The sequence below is a fragment of the Sturnus vulgaris genome, chromosome Z (genome assembly GCF_052056855.1).
Source record: "Sturnus vulgaris isolate bStuVul1 chromosome Z, bStuVul1.hap1, whole genome shotgun sequence".
Taxonomy (NCBI): domain Eukaryota; kingdom Metazoa; phylum Chordata; class Aves; order Passeriformes; family Sturnidae; genus Sturnus; species Sturnus vulgaris.
The window spans coordinates 29,603,878-29,622,316 of NC_142283.1; the positions used below are offsets into that span (position 1 = coordinate 29,603,878).

Here is an 18,439-nt window from a genome sequence, read left to right on the forward strand (position 1 = left end):
ATAAAATTACTATAAATGTACTATTGTAGAGATCAGAGCTACACTCATCTAATTTTTGAAGATAAAAAGCTTTGCAATTCAGAACAATAGCTGTTACAGTTTTTCTTAACTTCAGATCTTAACAGCTCAAATTAAGTTCTGAGAGTAACACTGAATGTGTGTGCATTCCATCATCATCATCACCAGTAAAGGATTTTTACACAAAATTAACCTTTTGTGTACAGCCGTGGAAGACTTCCAGTGAGTGGGCCACCATAGCTATACAGATCAAACTTTAAGTGAAAGAGCATTAAGAGTATCTGTCAGAGGAAAAGCAAATCACATCCTCCTCACAAACCTAATGAATTCTTTTCATATATAAGTTACAGAAATAATGCATCTAATCTGAAAGAGATATTTCTACACAGCAGTTTGGCAAAGTCTCTTAATACCAGTATCAGTTTAGACTTGGGAGACTATTTTCCATAATTAACAGAAATATGAAAAAGAATTGCATTAAAATTTCCCATTTTTGACACAGACTTTTTTCCCCCTACGTAATTCTCTTAGTGAATTTCTTTATCAAGTTGTTCAGTAACATGTTCACACAGAAAAGTTAAATATAGAAAGGTCACTCTAATAGCTGAACCTGTATCTGGTTAAAGAACATAATCCTTGACAATACAAGCACCTCACTATTTCATCTGAATAAAAATATAATGCTATCTTGATTATTTATACTTTTACTGTACAACACCTAACAGATCTAGTCAGAGCAGTCACGGTATGTTCAGAAACTAAAAATATTAATTTGAGAATGAGAATCATGAGAATAATGAGAATAATGAGAATAATGAGAAATACAGAGGTAAAAAAAGATAGGTATTAAAAAGATAAAATGATAGACCACAGAGACAAAACTGAATATCACTTTATGAAGCAGAAGGACTTGTAGCCCTGTTTAAACCAAGAATTTTTATAGCATAATATACGAAGTCCCTCCAGAACAGCAGTAAATTTATACATCCAAACCAAAAATGTCAGCTTGTTTTTACCTGATCATCAAGCACAGTTAAATTATAAATTAACACTGATCTCCCAGGGGTAAATGTAATATTTCCTCTGGCTGGACTTAAGTCTTCTTCAGCTGAGTTTGGTCCATCTTCTATCTGCAAATAATTGATTTTTATGATAAGAAATACATAGAGCATGCATAAAAAATCTAGTACAATAGTCAATATACAGTGCGTGAAATACTTAACAAATTGCTATTTATTCAGTCACCTCCTGATCATATGTACACATATTTAGTTGAGAAAATCTACTCTTTTTTGACAGATAGAGTAAATCAGAGTAGGCACTCTGAAGAAACTCTGATTGCTAGAGAAAGACGAAGAAAACTACTTCCATACAGGCCTTTGAGAATCCTTTGGTATCTACTGATGCATAAGTGACTCTTAAATAACAGAAAGGATAGTCCTTCTCTTTCAATTATCTAATATTTCCTAATCAGTTCCAAGACAAGATAATAGCAATTACTCATTTTGTGACCTTTCTACCTTGACTTGTGATACTAAGGAAATTGTAATATTAAAACCTAAAAAATAGTATGACCTACAGAGCCAATATGTTAGGGTTTTGTTTTAGAAAATCTGGTAAATTTTTTTCAACATATGTATATAAACTACATTTTGAAATTAACCTGATAAATTGTGCAGATAGCAAAATATACTGGATTTAAAAAAAAACATATCTGCAATAAATAGCATAAAGAATCTCTGAACAATATCTATACATGCTGCATTTAGCATACAATAAAATCCAGTACAAATCTTTTGAGATTTTGACACATGTAGATTACACCTTTCATGACAGCTGATAAAGGAATTTTTGATATGAAAAAGAATTACCTGTAAATTTAAAGAAGGTAATAGAATCAGAACTAGACAAGGAAAAAAAAAATCCACCCTCTCACAATAAAGGCAGTAAGTATATCCCATTTATATGAAGTATATGAGTAATGGCCTAAATATTCAAATAATGATTTTGAAAGGTTGAAATGTCTGGAGATTCAAACTGCAGTCTTATAGGTAGAGAATTTCATAAAATATTGTGCTCTACATTTACATGTTTGAAGGTGGCACAAGCACCTTCAAAAGAGTCAGGTGTTTATAAATCTTGAAAAATATACAAGAAATTTCTTGCACACTCAATAGACATAATTTGCTAATAATACTAACAAATGCTGCTTCAAATATCTTCCTAAATGACAGAGAAAACTAATTTTTTTAATATATCTTTATTTTTCCTAAGTTAAGCAGTTAGAAAATTGCAATCTTTTCCACTTGAAAGACAGTATATTTCCATTTTATGAAACAGAATTAACAAATGTAGATATAGCTATTTACTCCTTTCACTTCAATAAACACTTCGATAAGTTATGATTATGGCTTCACAGCTTCATCTAAAGACCAAAGTATTAAGCCTTTTTGATAAACTCACCTCAAAAGTTACAACGACCGTCCCGTAGGTTCCTCTCTCCCTAATTAGAGTGAGATGCAGAAATTCATTTCTGCCCCTAGGCTCATTCACTGTGATTAAAGCAGACTAATGAGGAAGAAAATGGACAGGCAATCAGGCACAGATCAAATATCACAGCAGAAGGAACTGTTACCATAGAAATACCAAACTCCCACAGACAAGTTAATTCAATCTGCAAACCAGTCTGCTGATGGCCTACATTTCCTAGTAACCAATTAGTTCCACTAATAAAAAGCTTGAAAGGTTTGAGATTAAAAAATTATCATAAGGTATGTAAAGTGGGTTTTCTTGGCTTTTGTTGGTTTGGGGTTTTTTTTGTAAATGAGCAGTTACGATATACTAAGCAGTGGCATATGAGCACTAGTCATATTTATAGGAGTTCCTAACCCTATTAAAAATAGGTTTTCTCCATTTAAAACTCATTTATTAGATAACGAGACAATGGACTCTGTCTATCAAACTGTTACAGCTGACGGATTTCAAAGACTTACAGCTCTTCAGGGAGCAGCATGGTTTAATATTGTGGTGCTAAAAATCTTTCATATTGGATTTTTTTCAGGAAAGTCTTCTAAAAGGTCTTCGATAGTGTCACAATGCTAGCAATAAAGCATAGTTTCTCTTTCTGCTACCACAAACTTTGTACTATTGCAAATATCCTCCATACCACCAGAGTCACACTACTCTTACCCCCAGAAGGTGTTATATCATGCATATATCATGATGCTGCTCTTACAGCTTGAGAGTTAAATATAAAATTGCTCTGTAAGATGGGAAAAAGGTATATATTCTTAAAATTAAAGCCACCTCTTTAACCTTCCTATGGTAATACTCCTCATTTCTTCCATAGTATATTGAGGGGCAGTTGGACTAAACAGTTTCTAAAAGCTTTATATTTAGATGAGCAACATAGATATTCATCCAAGTTTGAGGATCCCAAGCAGCATCTCAAAACCTAAAAGTATTACAAATATTAAAGCTGTATGTATGTTTGCATACATATGTATGAATTATCTTAAGATGTTTTCAGAGCTGTAACTCAGAATCGGTTTTCAAGGGATTTGGGCAAATAATTAACCAGCATCTTTGACAATTTCATCTTTACGTTTTCCAAAATATTCTAAAACATATAATATAAAAAGTCATACCATGTTAAAAGAAATTATTCCAAAGGCATTGTCATTTGATAAGATTGTTACAGTGACAGATTTGGGTGAGCCAAGTTTTATCCTTGCAGATGGTTTCTAAAATTAAAACCAAAATAAGGTATTAAGTACAGTGATGGGGGGAAAAAAGGCATTTTGGTTTTACTGTCTCTTAAGAGTTAATATTAGCTTACAAAAAAAGTAAGTATTTTTATTATATATCACAATGAAAGTTGTTTAAAGCAATAGAATGCACTAAGATTATTCCTAATTACTGTGGAAATACACTGTAAACAGTCAACAGTAAAGTGCTTGAAACAAACTTTGTAAAAGATTAACAATAATTTAACAATCATTAACAGTATATCAACATAAAACCATGAATGAAACATTTAACATTTCCAGGAATTCCAAAGTTGTTCTTTTTTCCCTCACATTTGGATAAAAATGAAACTTTGAAGCTATTGTAGTAGGATACCAGCTAAAGGATATACAGAGATAGCAGCTATAAGAAGCAAGTCCCTGTAGCATTGTGAAATTGAGCTACATTTACAAGTCAGAGTAAGAAAGAAGGGAAAATAGGCATTTGTATACTCATTGCACATATCCCCATACACGTGTAATACTGGCAAACAAATAGAAAATTTATTTTTACTGAATTGACATCTTACTTAGTCATGAACTGTTAGCTAAAAATATATGAATGTGAACCCCTGTCTCGTAGCATAACTCCTGTGAAAGAGATCAATATAAAGAAATTTATTGGTAAATACTTATAAAATTGCTTGGGTTGAGATGAGTCACATTTAACCCCTGCAGAGGACTGGAAGTCATCCTCTTTTTCTGCTACTTCCACCATCTCTTCCATGAACATTCTTGGCAGGAGAAAAGCAAAGGCCGAGTCTTCACAATCTAACTCTTCTGGGCTCTAGTATACCTTCAAATGTCCACAGCTAAATGCAATGCCTGCTCAAGTGTCAGGCACAGCAACATGACACAGAGACATCCGTAGAAATGCAAATTTCTGAAGGCCAATAAGCTTCATCCTGCTTGGACTACAGATTTTAGTTCTTAACTATTACTGTTCACAAGTAGTAGGACTACACTGAAATCTATGAAATACCATTCACCTATATATCACTGTTTTCTGTGGAAGAGATACATTGAAAAATTGAGACTTACCAGTAGTGTCAAGTGAAATATGAATGTCTCATCAGCCTCTGGAAGATCATCATCACAGACAGATATATATACTGTTCGGTTTGTTTCTGTATCAGGTATAAATGCAGCTGCATATGTGTCAAAAAAGTCTCCTGTGTTTTCTCCATCAATCTGCAATGAACACACAACCAAATGCCATCTCCTTCTTCCTTCAATATGTTCTATATTATTATTCTAGACTCATTCAAACAGACTCACACTGAGTAAGCAGGTGAAAAAAAAAACCCAATAAAATAAACAGAACATTTTCTTCAGAACCATTTATGACTTCCTCTTCTGCATAATGTACCATATGAATAGCTTTTTATTGAAAATGCCAGTACAGGAAGCACAGATCTGTACAACTCATAATATTCTATATGAATTAAACTTACCTTAGGATGCAACTGCCTTCTGCCTTCCATTCTAAGCACTGGAAGGAGTCTAGGCATTCAACCTAGATAAACAATTTGATCACCAAAGCTAGCAAGATTGTCTTCTAATAAGAAACTCCCTCCTTTCATCTCAGTCAACATAAGAAAATTCCCCTGATTCTACTGTAAGTGAGGTGATTAGAGGAGAGATTAAAAAGGTAGTCATGTAAAAATAGCAAAGGGTCTAGACTAAGTTTACAGTTGGGCACTGAGACTAAATGGAGAGAAGCCACTGAACCAGCATAGCTGTCACACCTGAATCATCCTTCCTAGAAGTTAAAGGCTTGAAAGAACCATTGTGAAAAATATTTCTTCCTTTCAGAACAGTGAAATTAGAAGTTCAGAGAAGAGGAAACAACGGGGATTTTGTGAGTCTCATTTGTCTCTCTTATCAGTCACAGTCGCAACTCTCCATGTATCTGAGTCCCAAAAAGCTCTCTAAAAAGTTATGAACAGTTACTGAGAATATTACTGCCATGGTTTCTTACCGACACAATTGCTGTGATGTTAGCAGGCTTTCCTGTCCTTTCAATTACAAGACGTATAACAGTTGTACTTGTTTCATTGACTACAAATTCTGTTTGTCCACTGAACTTCACTTCTGTTTCTCCAGATGTGAAATGAATGAGTAATGCTGAAAGCAAATAAACTAGTAAAGAAGCAGAGAGCATCCCTATAGAAAAAAAAAAAGATATTAAAAATAAATTGAGAATCTAAAATATACAAAGCATTTTTGTGGTTGACCTTAACAATCCAGTTGACCTCTTTCAACTCTTCACATACCATGATCATCTTGTGAGTTTCAAAATGAGATTAAAACACGCAGAGGTCTGCACTATAACCAAGTCATATAATGTAAATATCATGTGTTTGTAATTCTATTCTCATAATTTTCATTTAGTGATTTTCTAGACAGTATTTATCAACTTCTTCAAGTAGAGGAATAAGGAACTTCTTTAAAAAAAAATGCATTACCACAATTATTTTCATTTTCAATCAACAATAATTGGCTTGGAGGTTGACAGTTCAATTTACATTTTCTTTGCTCTGTAGATTGTCTTTTAAAACACACAAAAAATTACAGGAAGGGTGAAGGATTGGATACTTGTAGATCATCCCACAGATCATTTTCTGACATCTTATTCACCATGAAATATCCTTACATAATTGCATATGTACTTGAGTTGTATCCCATGATCCCATGTGTTCCTGTCCCAGAGAACAGCTGCAATACTTCGCCATTGCAATCTTTATACAGCTATGCTTTGATTTTTACTTGCTTCCGCACAACATCTAATACTTCCTGTTAGGATATGTAAACTTAAAACCAAGGTTTTCTCTTACATTCTCCATTTCTCTTACATCTGAGTCCAGTTTTCTGATGTAAAATGCAATTTTAAGTACCAGTGAAGTCATGAGGTGTTGATATTGTGAAAGATAAACTTTTAAAAGAGTCTGGCACAAAAAATTTCAAATGGCCACATTGTTCTGCTGAGGCTTATATTATGCAGTGCTGACCAGAACTTAGAATGTGGATGCTGGGAGAGGGCATATTGCTGTCATAAGGATCTTAGAAGTTTTGGAAAAAACAAAGAGAACAAACTTGTGCTCTAAACACCATAATGCATTACAACATCGAACTTTAATTGAATTAGTTCCCTCACCAAGCTTCTTTTAATCTGTAATCACTATTTGACGCTATTACTTTTTAAAATTCTTGTACAAAAGGTACAAGAGTATTTGTGCAATTAAATACATAAATAAAATTTCACTTTGCTTAAAATTATCCTTCTAAGTGTTAGAATTCCCAGACAAATATGGTCAACCACAGTTGTATAAACTGTGAACACATTACATTAATATTTGCATATTAATGACATTTAAGATAAGACACGTTTGCAAAGCAGTTTGCTCTCTTTATTTAAGAGGAGCAGTTATTACTATTTAGTCATACATCATCACTAAAACAGCAAATGTCATGAGTACATTAAAACACATTTTTGTAAAATGTTTGGCAAATTTGATTCAGAACCGAGGTCCAGCACATACTCTGAATGTTTTATGTTTGCAGTCAAATAGTTTTAATCCTAGAGTGAACAGAAAATAAGATAGCCTTCAGATCACTAAAACTAACACAGCTTCAGAAAGACTTCAAATCTTTGATTCATCTTTCAACAAAGTCTGTCTGGGCGAGGATAATTTTATGTTGTGACTACTTGAAATAAACTGCTTTCAGGCAAGCTAAAGTACAAAAAAGATCCACACACATGGCTTATTAGCTATGTATAAATTGGAAGTCAAGAAAACTATCAGTGTTTTTTGAGTACCTGCAAGCAAAGACTGGTGGGTTGACAAAGTTAGTTGATTTTAATTATCTGTAACAATAAATTAATCTATATCTATTGAACATCACAGAGGGAACAGCTGAACAAAAAAAATTTACTGAAAAAAATCAGAACTATCTGTTTTCTCTATGGAAACAGCTATTCTTTTCATCACCCACTTGGACAGTGTCTGATTATTTCTGAAAAAAATGACATACAATAATGATTTTGCTGCATAGCTTCATGCTACTCTAAATTTTTATTATCAGGAACACAGTCCTTCAGGATATCCATGGCTCTTACTGGGAATTCAGTGTGTAACAGACTGATAGAAACAATGCTTGATTCTTACGTATCTATCCATTCAGTTATTCTACTTCAGCAAAAACTTACAGCAGGAAGCAAAGATAATATATATATATACATAACTCCCCTAGGATTTAAAATTATCAACACTTCCAAGGTTCTTTTTTCTTGCTAGTTTTATGTGGTACTGTTCTGGTAAAAAGAAAAAAAAAAAAAAACCCCAACCAAAAAAACCCTTCAAGCTGGATAGAGGAGTTGTCTAACTTTTGTAAACTCCCAGACTGTTACACTGTCTGCAGATGCAGGCATCATCCATACTAAACTGAGGAATTATTTGACCTTTTAGCTTCAGCTACCTAGTCATAGACTTCGCCAATGCCTTCCCACGGTACAGGCTTCTAGTAAGTAATACTGAAAACATGATCCTTGAGGGCAAGATTACGAAGTTTAGAATTACTTGAATTCTATTACTTCTACTAGAGAGCATTCTAAAACTATAGGATTACTCCTGCGGAACAAGAGAAGTTTCACAATCATACCATCAATTATTCAGCTGGTGTGTATCCTTCCTTGTTATGTTATTTGTACTAGGATTTACTTTGCACAGCCTGCCAGAAGTAGTTTTTACTCTTTTTATATAAAAAAAACCTTTTAAAATTGTGGGGTTTTAAAAATTGATACAATGTAATACAATAAAAATACCATACATCAAGACTAAGAGAATGTAGAACAAATTTATTCAATAACTGAAAACGTACTGTAGGTCCCATTATTTTACATGATTAAAAATGAACGCCCATAGTACACTAGATTTCTACATAAATTTATATGAGAATACAATATGGTTTTTATTAACTATTGCATAAAGTTCAACAGAAGCCTTTGCAAGATCAGGAATTAGAAGAGGATCCTCCCTTACTTTCTTCACCTCATTAAACTACTGGTGACTCTAATTCGTAACTTGCTTTTTTAAATTAAGCTGAAACTCTATTCCTTGTTCGCTGCTAAATTTTGATAAACCATGTATTTGGTGATTAAGTACTCCCCTCTGTTTCAGCTAAATATTATTTAATTCATTTCTCTCTATCCAGGATATTGAGTTATTCCAATTAAATTAGTTTAATGAGCCAAAGTCATTCAAATGTTTTTATAACAATTATAAGCAATAGAGCAGCACACATCTTTAGAGTACATACAGTGGATTAACTATTTTGTTATCACGACTTAAGCCATTTCAAATAATCATTTGCAGTATCAATGGTAGTTTAAAATAATGCTAAGTACTGAGGCCTAGATGATGTTTCTATGTGATTTATAACAAAAATTTCTGGCATCAAAACCAAACCATACCTTTAAAATAATAATCTAGACATTTTAATGGTATTAAAGGCTTTTAAAAGTAAAAAAATCCCATTCTTCTACCATATAATTTCATTAAAAAGTAAAGAAATCCAACTCAGAATTCTGAGTCATGATCCCTAACTAACATTTTCTTTTAGTATGTATTTTATGGCACTTTTTGAAGCACATTTGTATTTTCCACTAAGATATAGAATTGAACAAATCATATACTGATTCCACACAGTAATTTCCACAATACTGTCACTATATAAGAAATACCATTTCAATCAGCTGTCCAGTGGGAGCCAAGTTAGGCTTATGAAACTGGTGAATCACCAGGATTAGCTTGCTGTTCTCAGTCAGTTTCTGGGACAAATTTCAGATGAAGACTTTAAGGCTTATAAAGAATGAATAGTCTTTTCTGCAGATTTTTACACCAGCTTCTGTGTTTAATAAATTACACCCTTAAGAATGAAGAGATCTCCTGGCCGTTTTCTTTGAAGGCATCTATAGCCCAGTGAAACATGGAGAGATCAAGAAGGACTGATCCAAATTAAAAATCTGAAATTAAATAAGCATAAAATGCCAGAGAGGAAATGAGAAGTAGCAAAAGAGAGTTCACAAATAAAGTAGCAGATGGAATATGGGATTAAGTATTCTGTACCTCATAGCTGTCACTGCTGTTTACAGGAGAAGTGATGAGCTGAAGCACTATTCCTACCCAACAGCTACAGCCTGATTTACCACTTGCCCATCATCATATAATTCACTGTATATTTCTAAAGCCCATAGACACAGTGGAACAAGAATAACTCCACTTTTCACTGCCTGTCCTTGTCTACTCCCCATGATTACAAATACCCAGCCAAGTCAAACATTAAAAAACTGGCAAGCCTAGTACTTTACATTAAGTACAGCATTACAGCTATCAGTGGTTGCCAGAGAGAAGTCTATTAATAACAGAGATGTCAGCACCAAGCAGCATCCTTGGCTGAATACAATAGGAGACAGATACATGTGCTCTTTCATATACAAAGAGTAGACAGGAACATCATAGAGCAAGAAGTTTCACAAGGCCATTGCCATTGTTGCACCTGCTGTAGAAACATATTAAAACCCTGCATATTTTCAGCATTTTTATTTTAGGCATATTCAGAACCTCTTGACATTTACAAGAGTATTGGAGAACAACCTGGAAAAGCAGCAGGGATTATAAAAACTTTGATTTACTGAAATTCTCCTTTCTATGTTGTCAAGGTTCCAAATTAAAGGAGAAATATTTTATTTTTAGACTTATTTTTCTCTTGCCTCAAAACTCCCACAGTTCACACATATGAAAAAACAGGACACAAAACCCCCAGCATATGGATAGCATATACCAAGCTGGTAGCTTGGATCTGACAGCAGATACCCAAGCCTGGTCTGCTGGTTGTTCTTCCTCTTTTGGTTTGGGATTTTTGTTTATATGTGGAGTAAGTTTCTCACTCTAATAGAGATTGGAAAACAATTTCAAAACAATATCCACCTACATCCCCTTTTTGCCTTCAACCTGCTTCAAGGTGAATGAAAAATGAGAATTATACTGACTTTGTGTGCATCCCTGGACTATGCTAATAGTTGCAGAGTCTGTCTCACCAGTTTCCATGAGTATTTTTCAATGTCACTGAACGTCTTTGCTTTCCATTTTTCTACATGTTTTCCTGTCTTTCTCTTTACTACTAAGGCATGTCAGATACCTGACATTGCCCTTCATATTACTAACACTGGAAAGTGCTTAGCAAAGCACAAATCCAGACTATTAGGTGCTAAACATCCCTTGATCAGCTTTCATTATCTTGAAGTTTTTGGTCTCAGTTGCCTACTTCCCTAGTCACTACTGCTGCCTGGACAGAACAGTAGCACAGCACATCAGTACTAAAAAGATTTATCTGCATTTGAAATTATTGACACTGATATCAGTCAAATACTCGCCTGGACAGTTCTTTCTAACAGTTGCAATATTTTTTTTTAAATATTGTTATCTATATGTATTACTGGGAATGGTGAATTAAATGTAACCTTCATATGATATGTATGAATTGTATGTATGAAATGTTATCTTCATATGATAATTCTTGCTCATTCAAATACTCTCTCTTGGAAAAGGCATGCACCCTTCAAAATAGACATCTTATTCTAAGGAAGAAAGTATGGTTAACTTGCCTGCCAATATATTTATATTTATTAGTTAGGAAGGTACATCTATCTTCACAGCCAGGAGTCAATACATAATGCAGTAAAGGTGAGGCCAAGACAGAGGTATAAGAAGAAACCCAAATCATCTTACCCTGTTATTAGAGGTCACTCAGAGTTAAAAAGTCTAAGTCCAGAGTATTCTTTGCAACTTTTCTGGCAATTTCTTTTCATTTTCTCAGAAGAATTTGAGTGGATCTAAACTGTATTCTTAATTTTTACATTCTAAACCACATAATCATCACTGAAGAACCAAAGGTTATTTCTTATGCCAGCTAATGCTAGAGATTTTCTGAGGTAACCACTTGCCTTAATTCTGAGCAGGGAATAAAGGGCAAAACTCTCAAGCAAGTTTACTCAAGTGTAGAATCCAGTACTTCTACCAGCAAGCAGAGAAAACACAAATCTTCTACAAAAATTTGCAGTTACCTTATAATTTTCATATCAAACAGAGAGCCATGAAATAATTTTGACTAGCTGTAAGATCAGGATTAATTTTACCCACAGTACCACAGTGCAATAACTAGGAGCTTTTAAAGTTATTTTAAATATAGGTCTAACTACATACTGTGAAAAGCAAGACATTATTTTTGACCATAGTTTTCAGCTCCACACTGGAAATAATTTTCCACCCATGTAGTTCTAATGAATACAGTGGACATCTTTCTCTGACAGAAATTAATTTACTGGGTATTCCAGAACGAGGGCTAGCTTTTCACCTAGGTATTTTGCACCAAGTAACTGTAGATTCAGATACTAGAAGCACTTATACCTTCTCTCAAAATGGTTTTTGCACCAAAAAGCAAGGGGATTAAAAAACCCAAAAAACCAAAGACCAACAGCCAAACTAAATCAAAACCAAGTGATCCCTCAATAAGATGCCTAGCATTTCCAGCTCAAACTCATAGAAGTGACTCCATGATTGAGCATGCCACAGGATCAGGTTCTTAACGCATATGGAACCAGAAATCCAGCTGATGAAGGTTGGCAGGCTTCACTGCAAATCAGCTGTTTATTATACTTCAGTAGAGATCTCAACTTTCACAATTATTTCCATTTGTATCTCAACTTTGGAGGTTTCTTGCATGTCCTCAACACTCTTACTTAACAAATGTTGAGAACGTATGTTGGCAGCTGAGGACAAGACCATCACAGTTTCAAATACCTAGTATCTGCTGCAAATGAAGTTTCATGTCGTGAATGAATAGTATATATTAGAAAAAGAAATCATGGGATTCTGCAGTACAGTGCTTATTTTTTTCATACTTAAAATTAAAAATAGAAGCAGTGCTTTATACATAATTTTCTACTGAGGGAAAAAACCCAAATCTTTAGGGTACAGAACAGCAAAATTAAGCTTCATGGCAAGGATTAGATGGCATTGTTTCAGGTACACTGACAAAATTGTTGCTATCCACAACAGATTCTTACAATTTAACATATATATGATCCAAACAGAATTTTTAATGTGTTGCTTAATTATTACAATAATTGATTCAGTGAGATTTTCTGGAGTTCAAAAAAGCACATTATTAAATACAAGAATTCAAGGCATATATAAAACAAGGTTCTGTAGTAAAATGCATTAATTTTTCATTAGATTGCAACAAATTATGTTGACTTCATTAAAGAATCTTTGTGTTGCAAAGTCCGCCAAAGACTTCTTTCAGTAGAAGTAAAAATATATTTGTGTAATTTTTAAAGATGATTAGCATGAGGCCCTCACTCTAATCTATACTGTGGATAAATCTCTTAAATCTGGGCAATCTATTTTTTTAGATAAAACATATAATAAAGTATTTATTTCTCAGAGAACTCCTTAAGTAAAATTTGTTTGGATCCAAAGTCTCCTTATACTACCTTTATCATACATTCTGCTTTGCCTGGCTTTCTAAACCTTTTAACCTGTGTAACAATTTAACAATCACTATTTAATAATTATAATCATTCACTTATTAACTGGGTATTTCTTTTCGTTCTTCTAAAGCACCCTGCAGTCCAAGACAAGGAAACCTCTTTGTTGATTAGTTATTTAAGACCAGTAGCAATAACTATGGTGGAAAGAAAGGTGCTTTCAGAGGATTATACAAAGCTAGTTCTCAACAGCACCAAGCCAAAAGCAGCAAATTACAGACCCAAGTACTTCACTGCATGTAACGAAACTGGCTGGTTGAAATGCTAATTCCCTTTCAGCAAAGCTAAAGGCAGACAGGGAACCCTGAGCTTCAGAGAATGACAAGCATTTTTACCCCACTTCTGCACCACTGTCTTGATGAGAATTATTCAAAATCTATTCATAAAGGTAGCTCTTTTCCTAACCTTTAAAAATGTGGGAAATTTCTAAAGCTCTTACCCAACTCAGATCTGTTGGCCTGCCAAACCCATAACAGATGGCTGAATTAAGGCCATGTTAAATCCTTAATGAAGCAAAGCTAGAAACAACTCAGAGAAGTAACATAGTGGATCAATCTAGGATAAGTGACTGAGAAGTTTCTTTTGCCATCAGAAAACGAGAGTCATAACTGGTATTCTAATTAATGAGTTTATACAAGATATAAGATTAGATAAACAAAAATATCAAGGTATAGAAAAATGCATATTGCTGTTACATTCTAGAGAAAATTGTGTCCTGATAAAAAAATCCACAAATACAAAAGGTGTGATAAACATCCAAGATCTCCTCTTTTGTTTAATTTCGCCAGATAAATTTAGTCTACCAAATATGCCTGTTTCAGTAAGTACCAGCATATTTATATTAACTGCAATCTTGGTTTGGATTTACAAATTATTTCAGTACAAGAAACTACAGTAACTTTGGTTTTACAGGAAATATTCATAAGCCAATCTATGAAACTTTTTTTTTTTTCATATTTGAGGCATATTTCAGAACTTACAGTTTGAAAATTCTTTCTGCAAACTGCTTCAAGTTCTCACACATAGAGTAAGTTAAATCTTGGAAGTGTTTATTTACACAAAATATTTCCCAGTGAGATATTTAACTGAAAAAGTGACTTAAGCAAGTGAGAGTTTGCTGAAATTTGTGAAATCATTTGTGATTTAGTAGTCTTTTTCCTGAATAAAATATGTTACAGTGGGTCCACCTAAAGTAAGACAAATGGCAGATAATATTGTTTTCCCCGTCAATCTTTTTGTTTTACTTAAGAAACAGTAGTATAACTCCTATTAAACAGACATAATGCTTAAATTCGTGGAACTATGACAATGTCTACAGCTGACAGCAGTGTCTTTGTAAAATTCTATTTGATGATGGAGATACTATATAGCAGCTGACTCTTAACACATATTGAGAGAAGCATTTAGACACTATGTATGCTTCTAGAGAGGAAAAGAACTGTTATATTCACATGTATATTACATTACATTATATTACATATAAAAGACAAAATTTGCTATACCATAATTGGCCAGTCTTTTAGAGCTGAAATGCAAGCACAATTTCTACAACTGAGTACAGCTAATCAAGAGGATTACATATGTAAAAATAATTGTATATGTGATCATAGTTTTAGAAGGTCTATGCCTAATAGTTCATGAGCAAATAATTTCACCATATTCTTTCTATTTACTCTTGCCTATCTAATTTTTCATTAGTGAATAACTAATTGACCCAATACCAGGAACACTTTGGAAGAGGCTGGGATTATTCAGAAATAAAATTTAGCTAAACTGCATCAGATACTTTATCTCAAATAATAACAGGAGTCATACATAAATTTTACTGTTTCAATGCCTTCAAAAACACCTTGGATTTCAAATGTAGCTGAGACAAATTTTAAATTTCTCTTACTTCAAAGTGTGATGCAACAACATATTTTTCTAATTTTTCAATGAAACATTCTAAAATTAAAGTTCTGTTAAGCTTATAGACCACTTTAAAAACCATGCTTATTAAAAATCTACTCGTTGTTACCATGCCACAATTCTGAACAACATGGTAGCTGTGTAACAATATCAAAGGTGATTTGTAGGTCATCATTATTTTTCTCACAAATTGGTATAAATGATTGCTGCCCAATGATTCCCATGAGAACCTCACAGACCTCTGTAGTGGTATTCTTCTTTAATGTTGCACAACTAAAAGAATATGCTTTCATAGCTTTTCTAATACTTTAATTACAGTTATCATATTCGTATGCTAATTAAAGTACTCAAGTAAGCATTTGTAGATTTAAGTAGTCTATTCTTTTAAGTGGAATTCCAAAGGAAATAAAAAAACCCTTAAAGATAATAAGCTTAACAAAATTCCACGGAAAGTAGAATTTTAATAGAGTCTATGATTTAGAGCCAACTCTGAAAATTTCTTTCAAGTAAAGCTCACAATTTCTCAGGGAAGAATTGCACAGTAGATTTGAATGAATTAATCTCATTCACTAGTACCAATAATTTGAAACTCATCCAACATTGTTTTTCAGCTTTAAAAGTGCTGACAGCACAAATAAACTGCCCAGCACTAGTCTTTACAAAAACAGATACCATTATTTTCCCATCAGTTTTCATGTGTCTAGGACACAGATCACACAATAAGCATAATCTAATAAGCATGTGCTCCCATGATCAGTGTTAATTAATTTGCTCAGATGTAAATTTAGTTAACATCGATTACTTCATCTAAAGCTTTTAAAACCCAAAAGTGTATTAGAAAGCTTATAAAGCATAAAACTGTGCTTTAGAAATCAATAAAAACATAAATACCAGTAACAACCACAAATTAGAAATTGTATACCCTCAAATACTTGCCCATTTCAATTCTAAGCCCATTATGCCATAAATTACTTGATTTCCTCCGGAATCTAGTTCTTTTTAGTCTTTCCACATGGAAACCCTGAAATCTGTTTAGTAGGAGAAGCTTGTTCAAGGCTTAAGGGACACATAAACTAAATATATCACATTATACCTTCAGTTATTAAACTGCCCTCATGGCAGAGTCCCAAAATACTTAGTACTTAACTATTCTAGAAAATGTGTATAAAGTACTATCAAGGAAAAAAACTAAAACACTTTTGGCTTCTGATTAAACAGAAGATTTTTTTAAATCACATGTTATTTCACATCTGCACGATAAAGCAATTACAGACTCATGAAAAATAGTGACTGATTTTTGGCAAGCAGTTCCATATACATTTGATCTTAACTTTATCTGGGTCAGCAAGAGTGAATTATGCAATGTCTTCTATAGAATCAACATAACAAAAGCAAAAAGCAAAAGCAGTACTTCTAATTGTAGTCACATGCCATATTGTAGTTATTAATTATTAGACAATGATTTGAAAAATTCATTCTTAGTTTCAGCTCATTCTCCTTTAAAATACACAATGCATAGGCAGCTCCTCCCCTTCTATCCTCACCTAATTTAAACCGACAATGTTTTGTTCTTTTTTGAGAGTCAAAAATTGTCTGCTTCAGACTGAGCTACATCCTGATAGCATCCCCTGAGAAGAGGATTTTCCATTGGAAAGACTATTGTTTCCATCTGCCCAGCTTTGCAGAGCAGAAAGAAAAGCTGCTGGAACAATAGAAACCTTAGCAGACTGTCACCCTCCAGCAGACAACCCCACATGGATAAGCGACAGGCTCAGAATCTGCCGCTGCTAAACCCCGTCCCTGCCGCAACAGGTGCCGCCTGCAAAATACAGGGCTGGACAGGGAACACCTCTGCAGCTGATACAGGATGCTTCCAAAGCAACTACTGCCTCAGAGAGAGAGAGAGACAATAAAAGCACCTGGACTCTGGGAAAGGAACATCCACGTCTTCTGGACTCCGACAGCCGTCTGCACACCCTCTGTCACTCACGCATTATGCATTCCCGTCTCCTACTCCTCCCTCCGTTCTGCGCAGCGTCCAGCGCTCTCCTCCCTCTCCTGGCTGCTGCTGCCTTCCCACTGCTGTGGAGACAAAAGGGGGTGGGATGGAAGAGGACAAAATTTTTTCAAAGCCCAGTAATCGCCTCTGCACTGCTGTAGTTGAGATAGAGCCAGCCCCTTCCGCCAGCACCCGTCAGCTTGGACTGCACTGTTGTATTACTCCACACAGCAAAACTGACAGATTTTATTATTGGATTATGACAGATTTTGGATGCAAGTCCTCAGTGGCACCGGAACATGGAGCTCATCTTAATTCACAGCTATACAGCACTCTAGATGGAGAAACAATTCCGTTAGACAAACAATTTCCAATCCTAGATGAAGCATTCCAGACTCAGACATTTCTCTAGCTAATATCAAATTCATATTTAATGGTCACTGCCACCCCAAGCAAATCCTGAGCCATAAGAAAGACACAAAGGCAACACTCAGATCTTGTCAGTGTTGGCCCCCAAATCCATAAATTCTCCCACTTAAGAGCAAATAAGTATCAAAATTTATTATTATTCAACAAAGAATAGAAGGAATAAATAAAGCACAGAAGTATTCAGGCAAAACCAAGACAGAATCTAGAACACTCTGTGCCTTCTGCCTAGTATAGTTAATCTAATACCAATCTGTACTGAGTTATGAGGACTTGGGAATAATGTAAACAAACATGAAAGGGAAATGCTAGAGAAATTATGCTAGAGAATGCTGAAAGGTTAGAAAAATTACTTAGTAAAAGGCATTTTACTAAGAAGAAATTTGCTTATAAAAAGTGATGTTTTAAAGTAGAATCATTCCACCTAACAAGCCAACCAGCCTAGTGTAGACTCATAGCAGGATAGGATGAACTGCCTCTAAGAGGTGGTTGTTCCCTTCCTCTGACAAAGAGGGAGTCCAAACAGTTACCTCAGACTACTATCTAGCTTTGTTAGGTAAGAATCTCTCTATTGACTCTACATATAGCTACAGAGAAAATCAATGTGATAAATAAAAAATTGCAGTATAACTGATAAAGGCATAAATAATCTAATATGCATAAGGAAAAGCAGACATTAATAATAGTTCTCAT

At 34.1% G+C, this 18,439-nt stretch overlaps 1 protein-coding gene across 11 annotated transcripts in view; it reads right to left on the reverse strand.

Annotated features, from left to right (window-relative positions):
* ADGRV1 (adhesion G protein-coupled receptor V1) overlaps positions 1-17,392 on the reverse strand; it is a 270,560-nt gene extending 253,168 nt beyond the window's left edge. For 4 of the 11 annotated variants that reach the window (XM_088157231.1, XM_088157232.1, XM_088157233.1 and 1 more), the window contains exons 1-6: positions 17,241-17,387; positions 5,785-5,969; positions 4,845-4,994; positions 3,666-3,761; positions 2,482-2,586; positions 1,035-1,148 (exon numbers count right to left, since the gene is read on the reverse strand). In XM_088157231.1, the coding sequence (XP_088013357.1) occupies positions 1,035-1,148; positions 2,482-2,586; positions 3,666-3,761; positions 4,845-4,994; positions 5,785-5,969; positions 17,241-17,262 (672 nt within the window). In that variant the 5' untranslated portion in view covers positions 17,263-17,387. Of the gene's footprint in view, positions 1-1,034; positions 1,149-2,481; positions 2,587-3,665; positions 3,762-4,844; positions 4,995-5,784; positions 5,970-17,240 lie in introns of all 11 variants that reach the window. The other 7 variants (XM_088157229.1, XM_088157227.1, XM_088157226.1 and 4 more) reach the window with 4 other exon arrangements.
* Between the last annotated feature and the right edge of the window lie 1,047 nt (positions 17,393-18,439).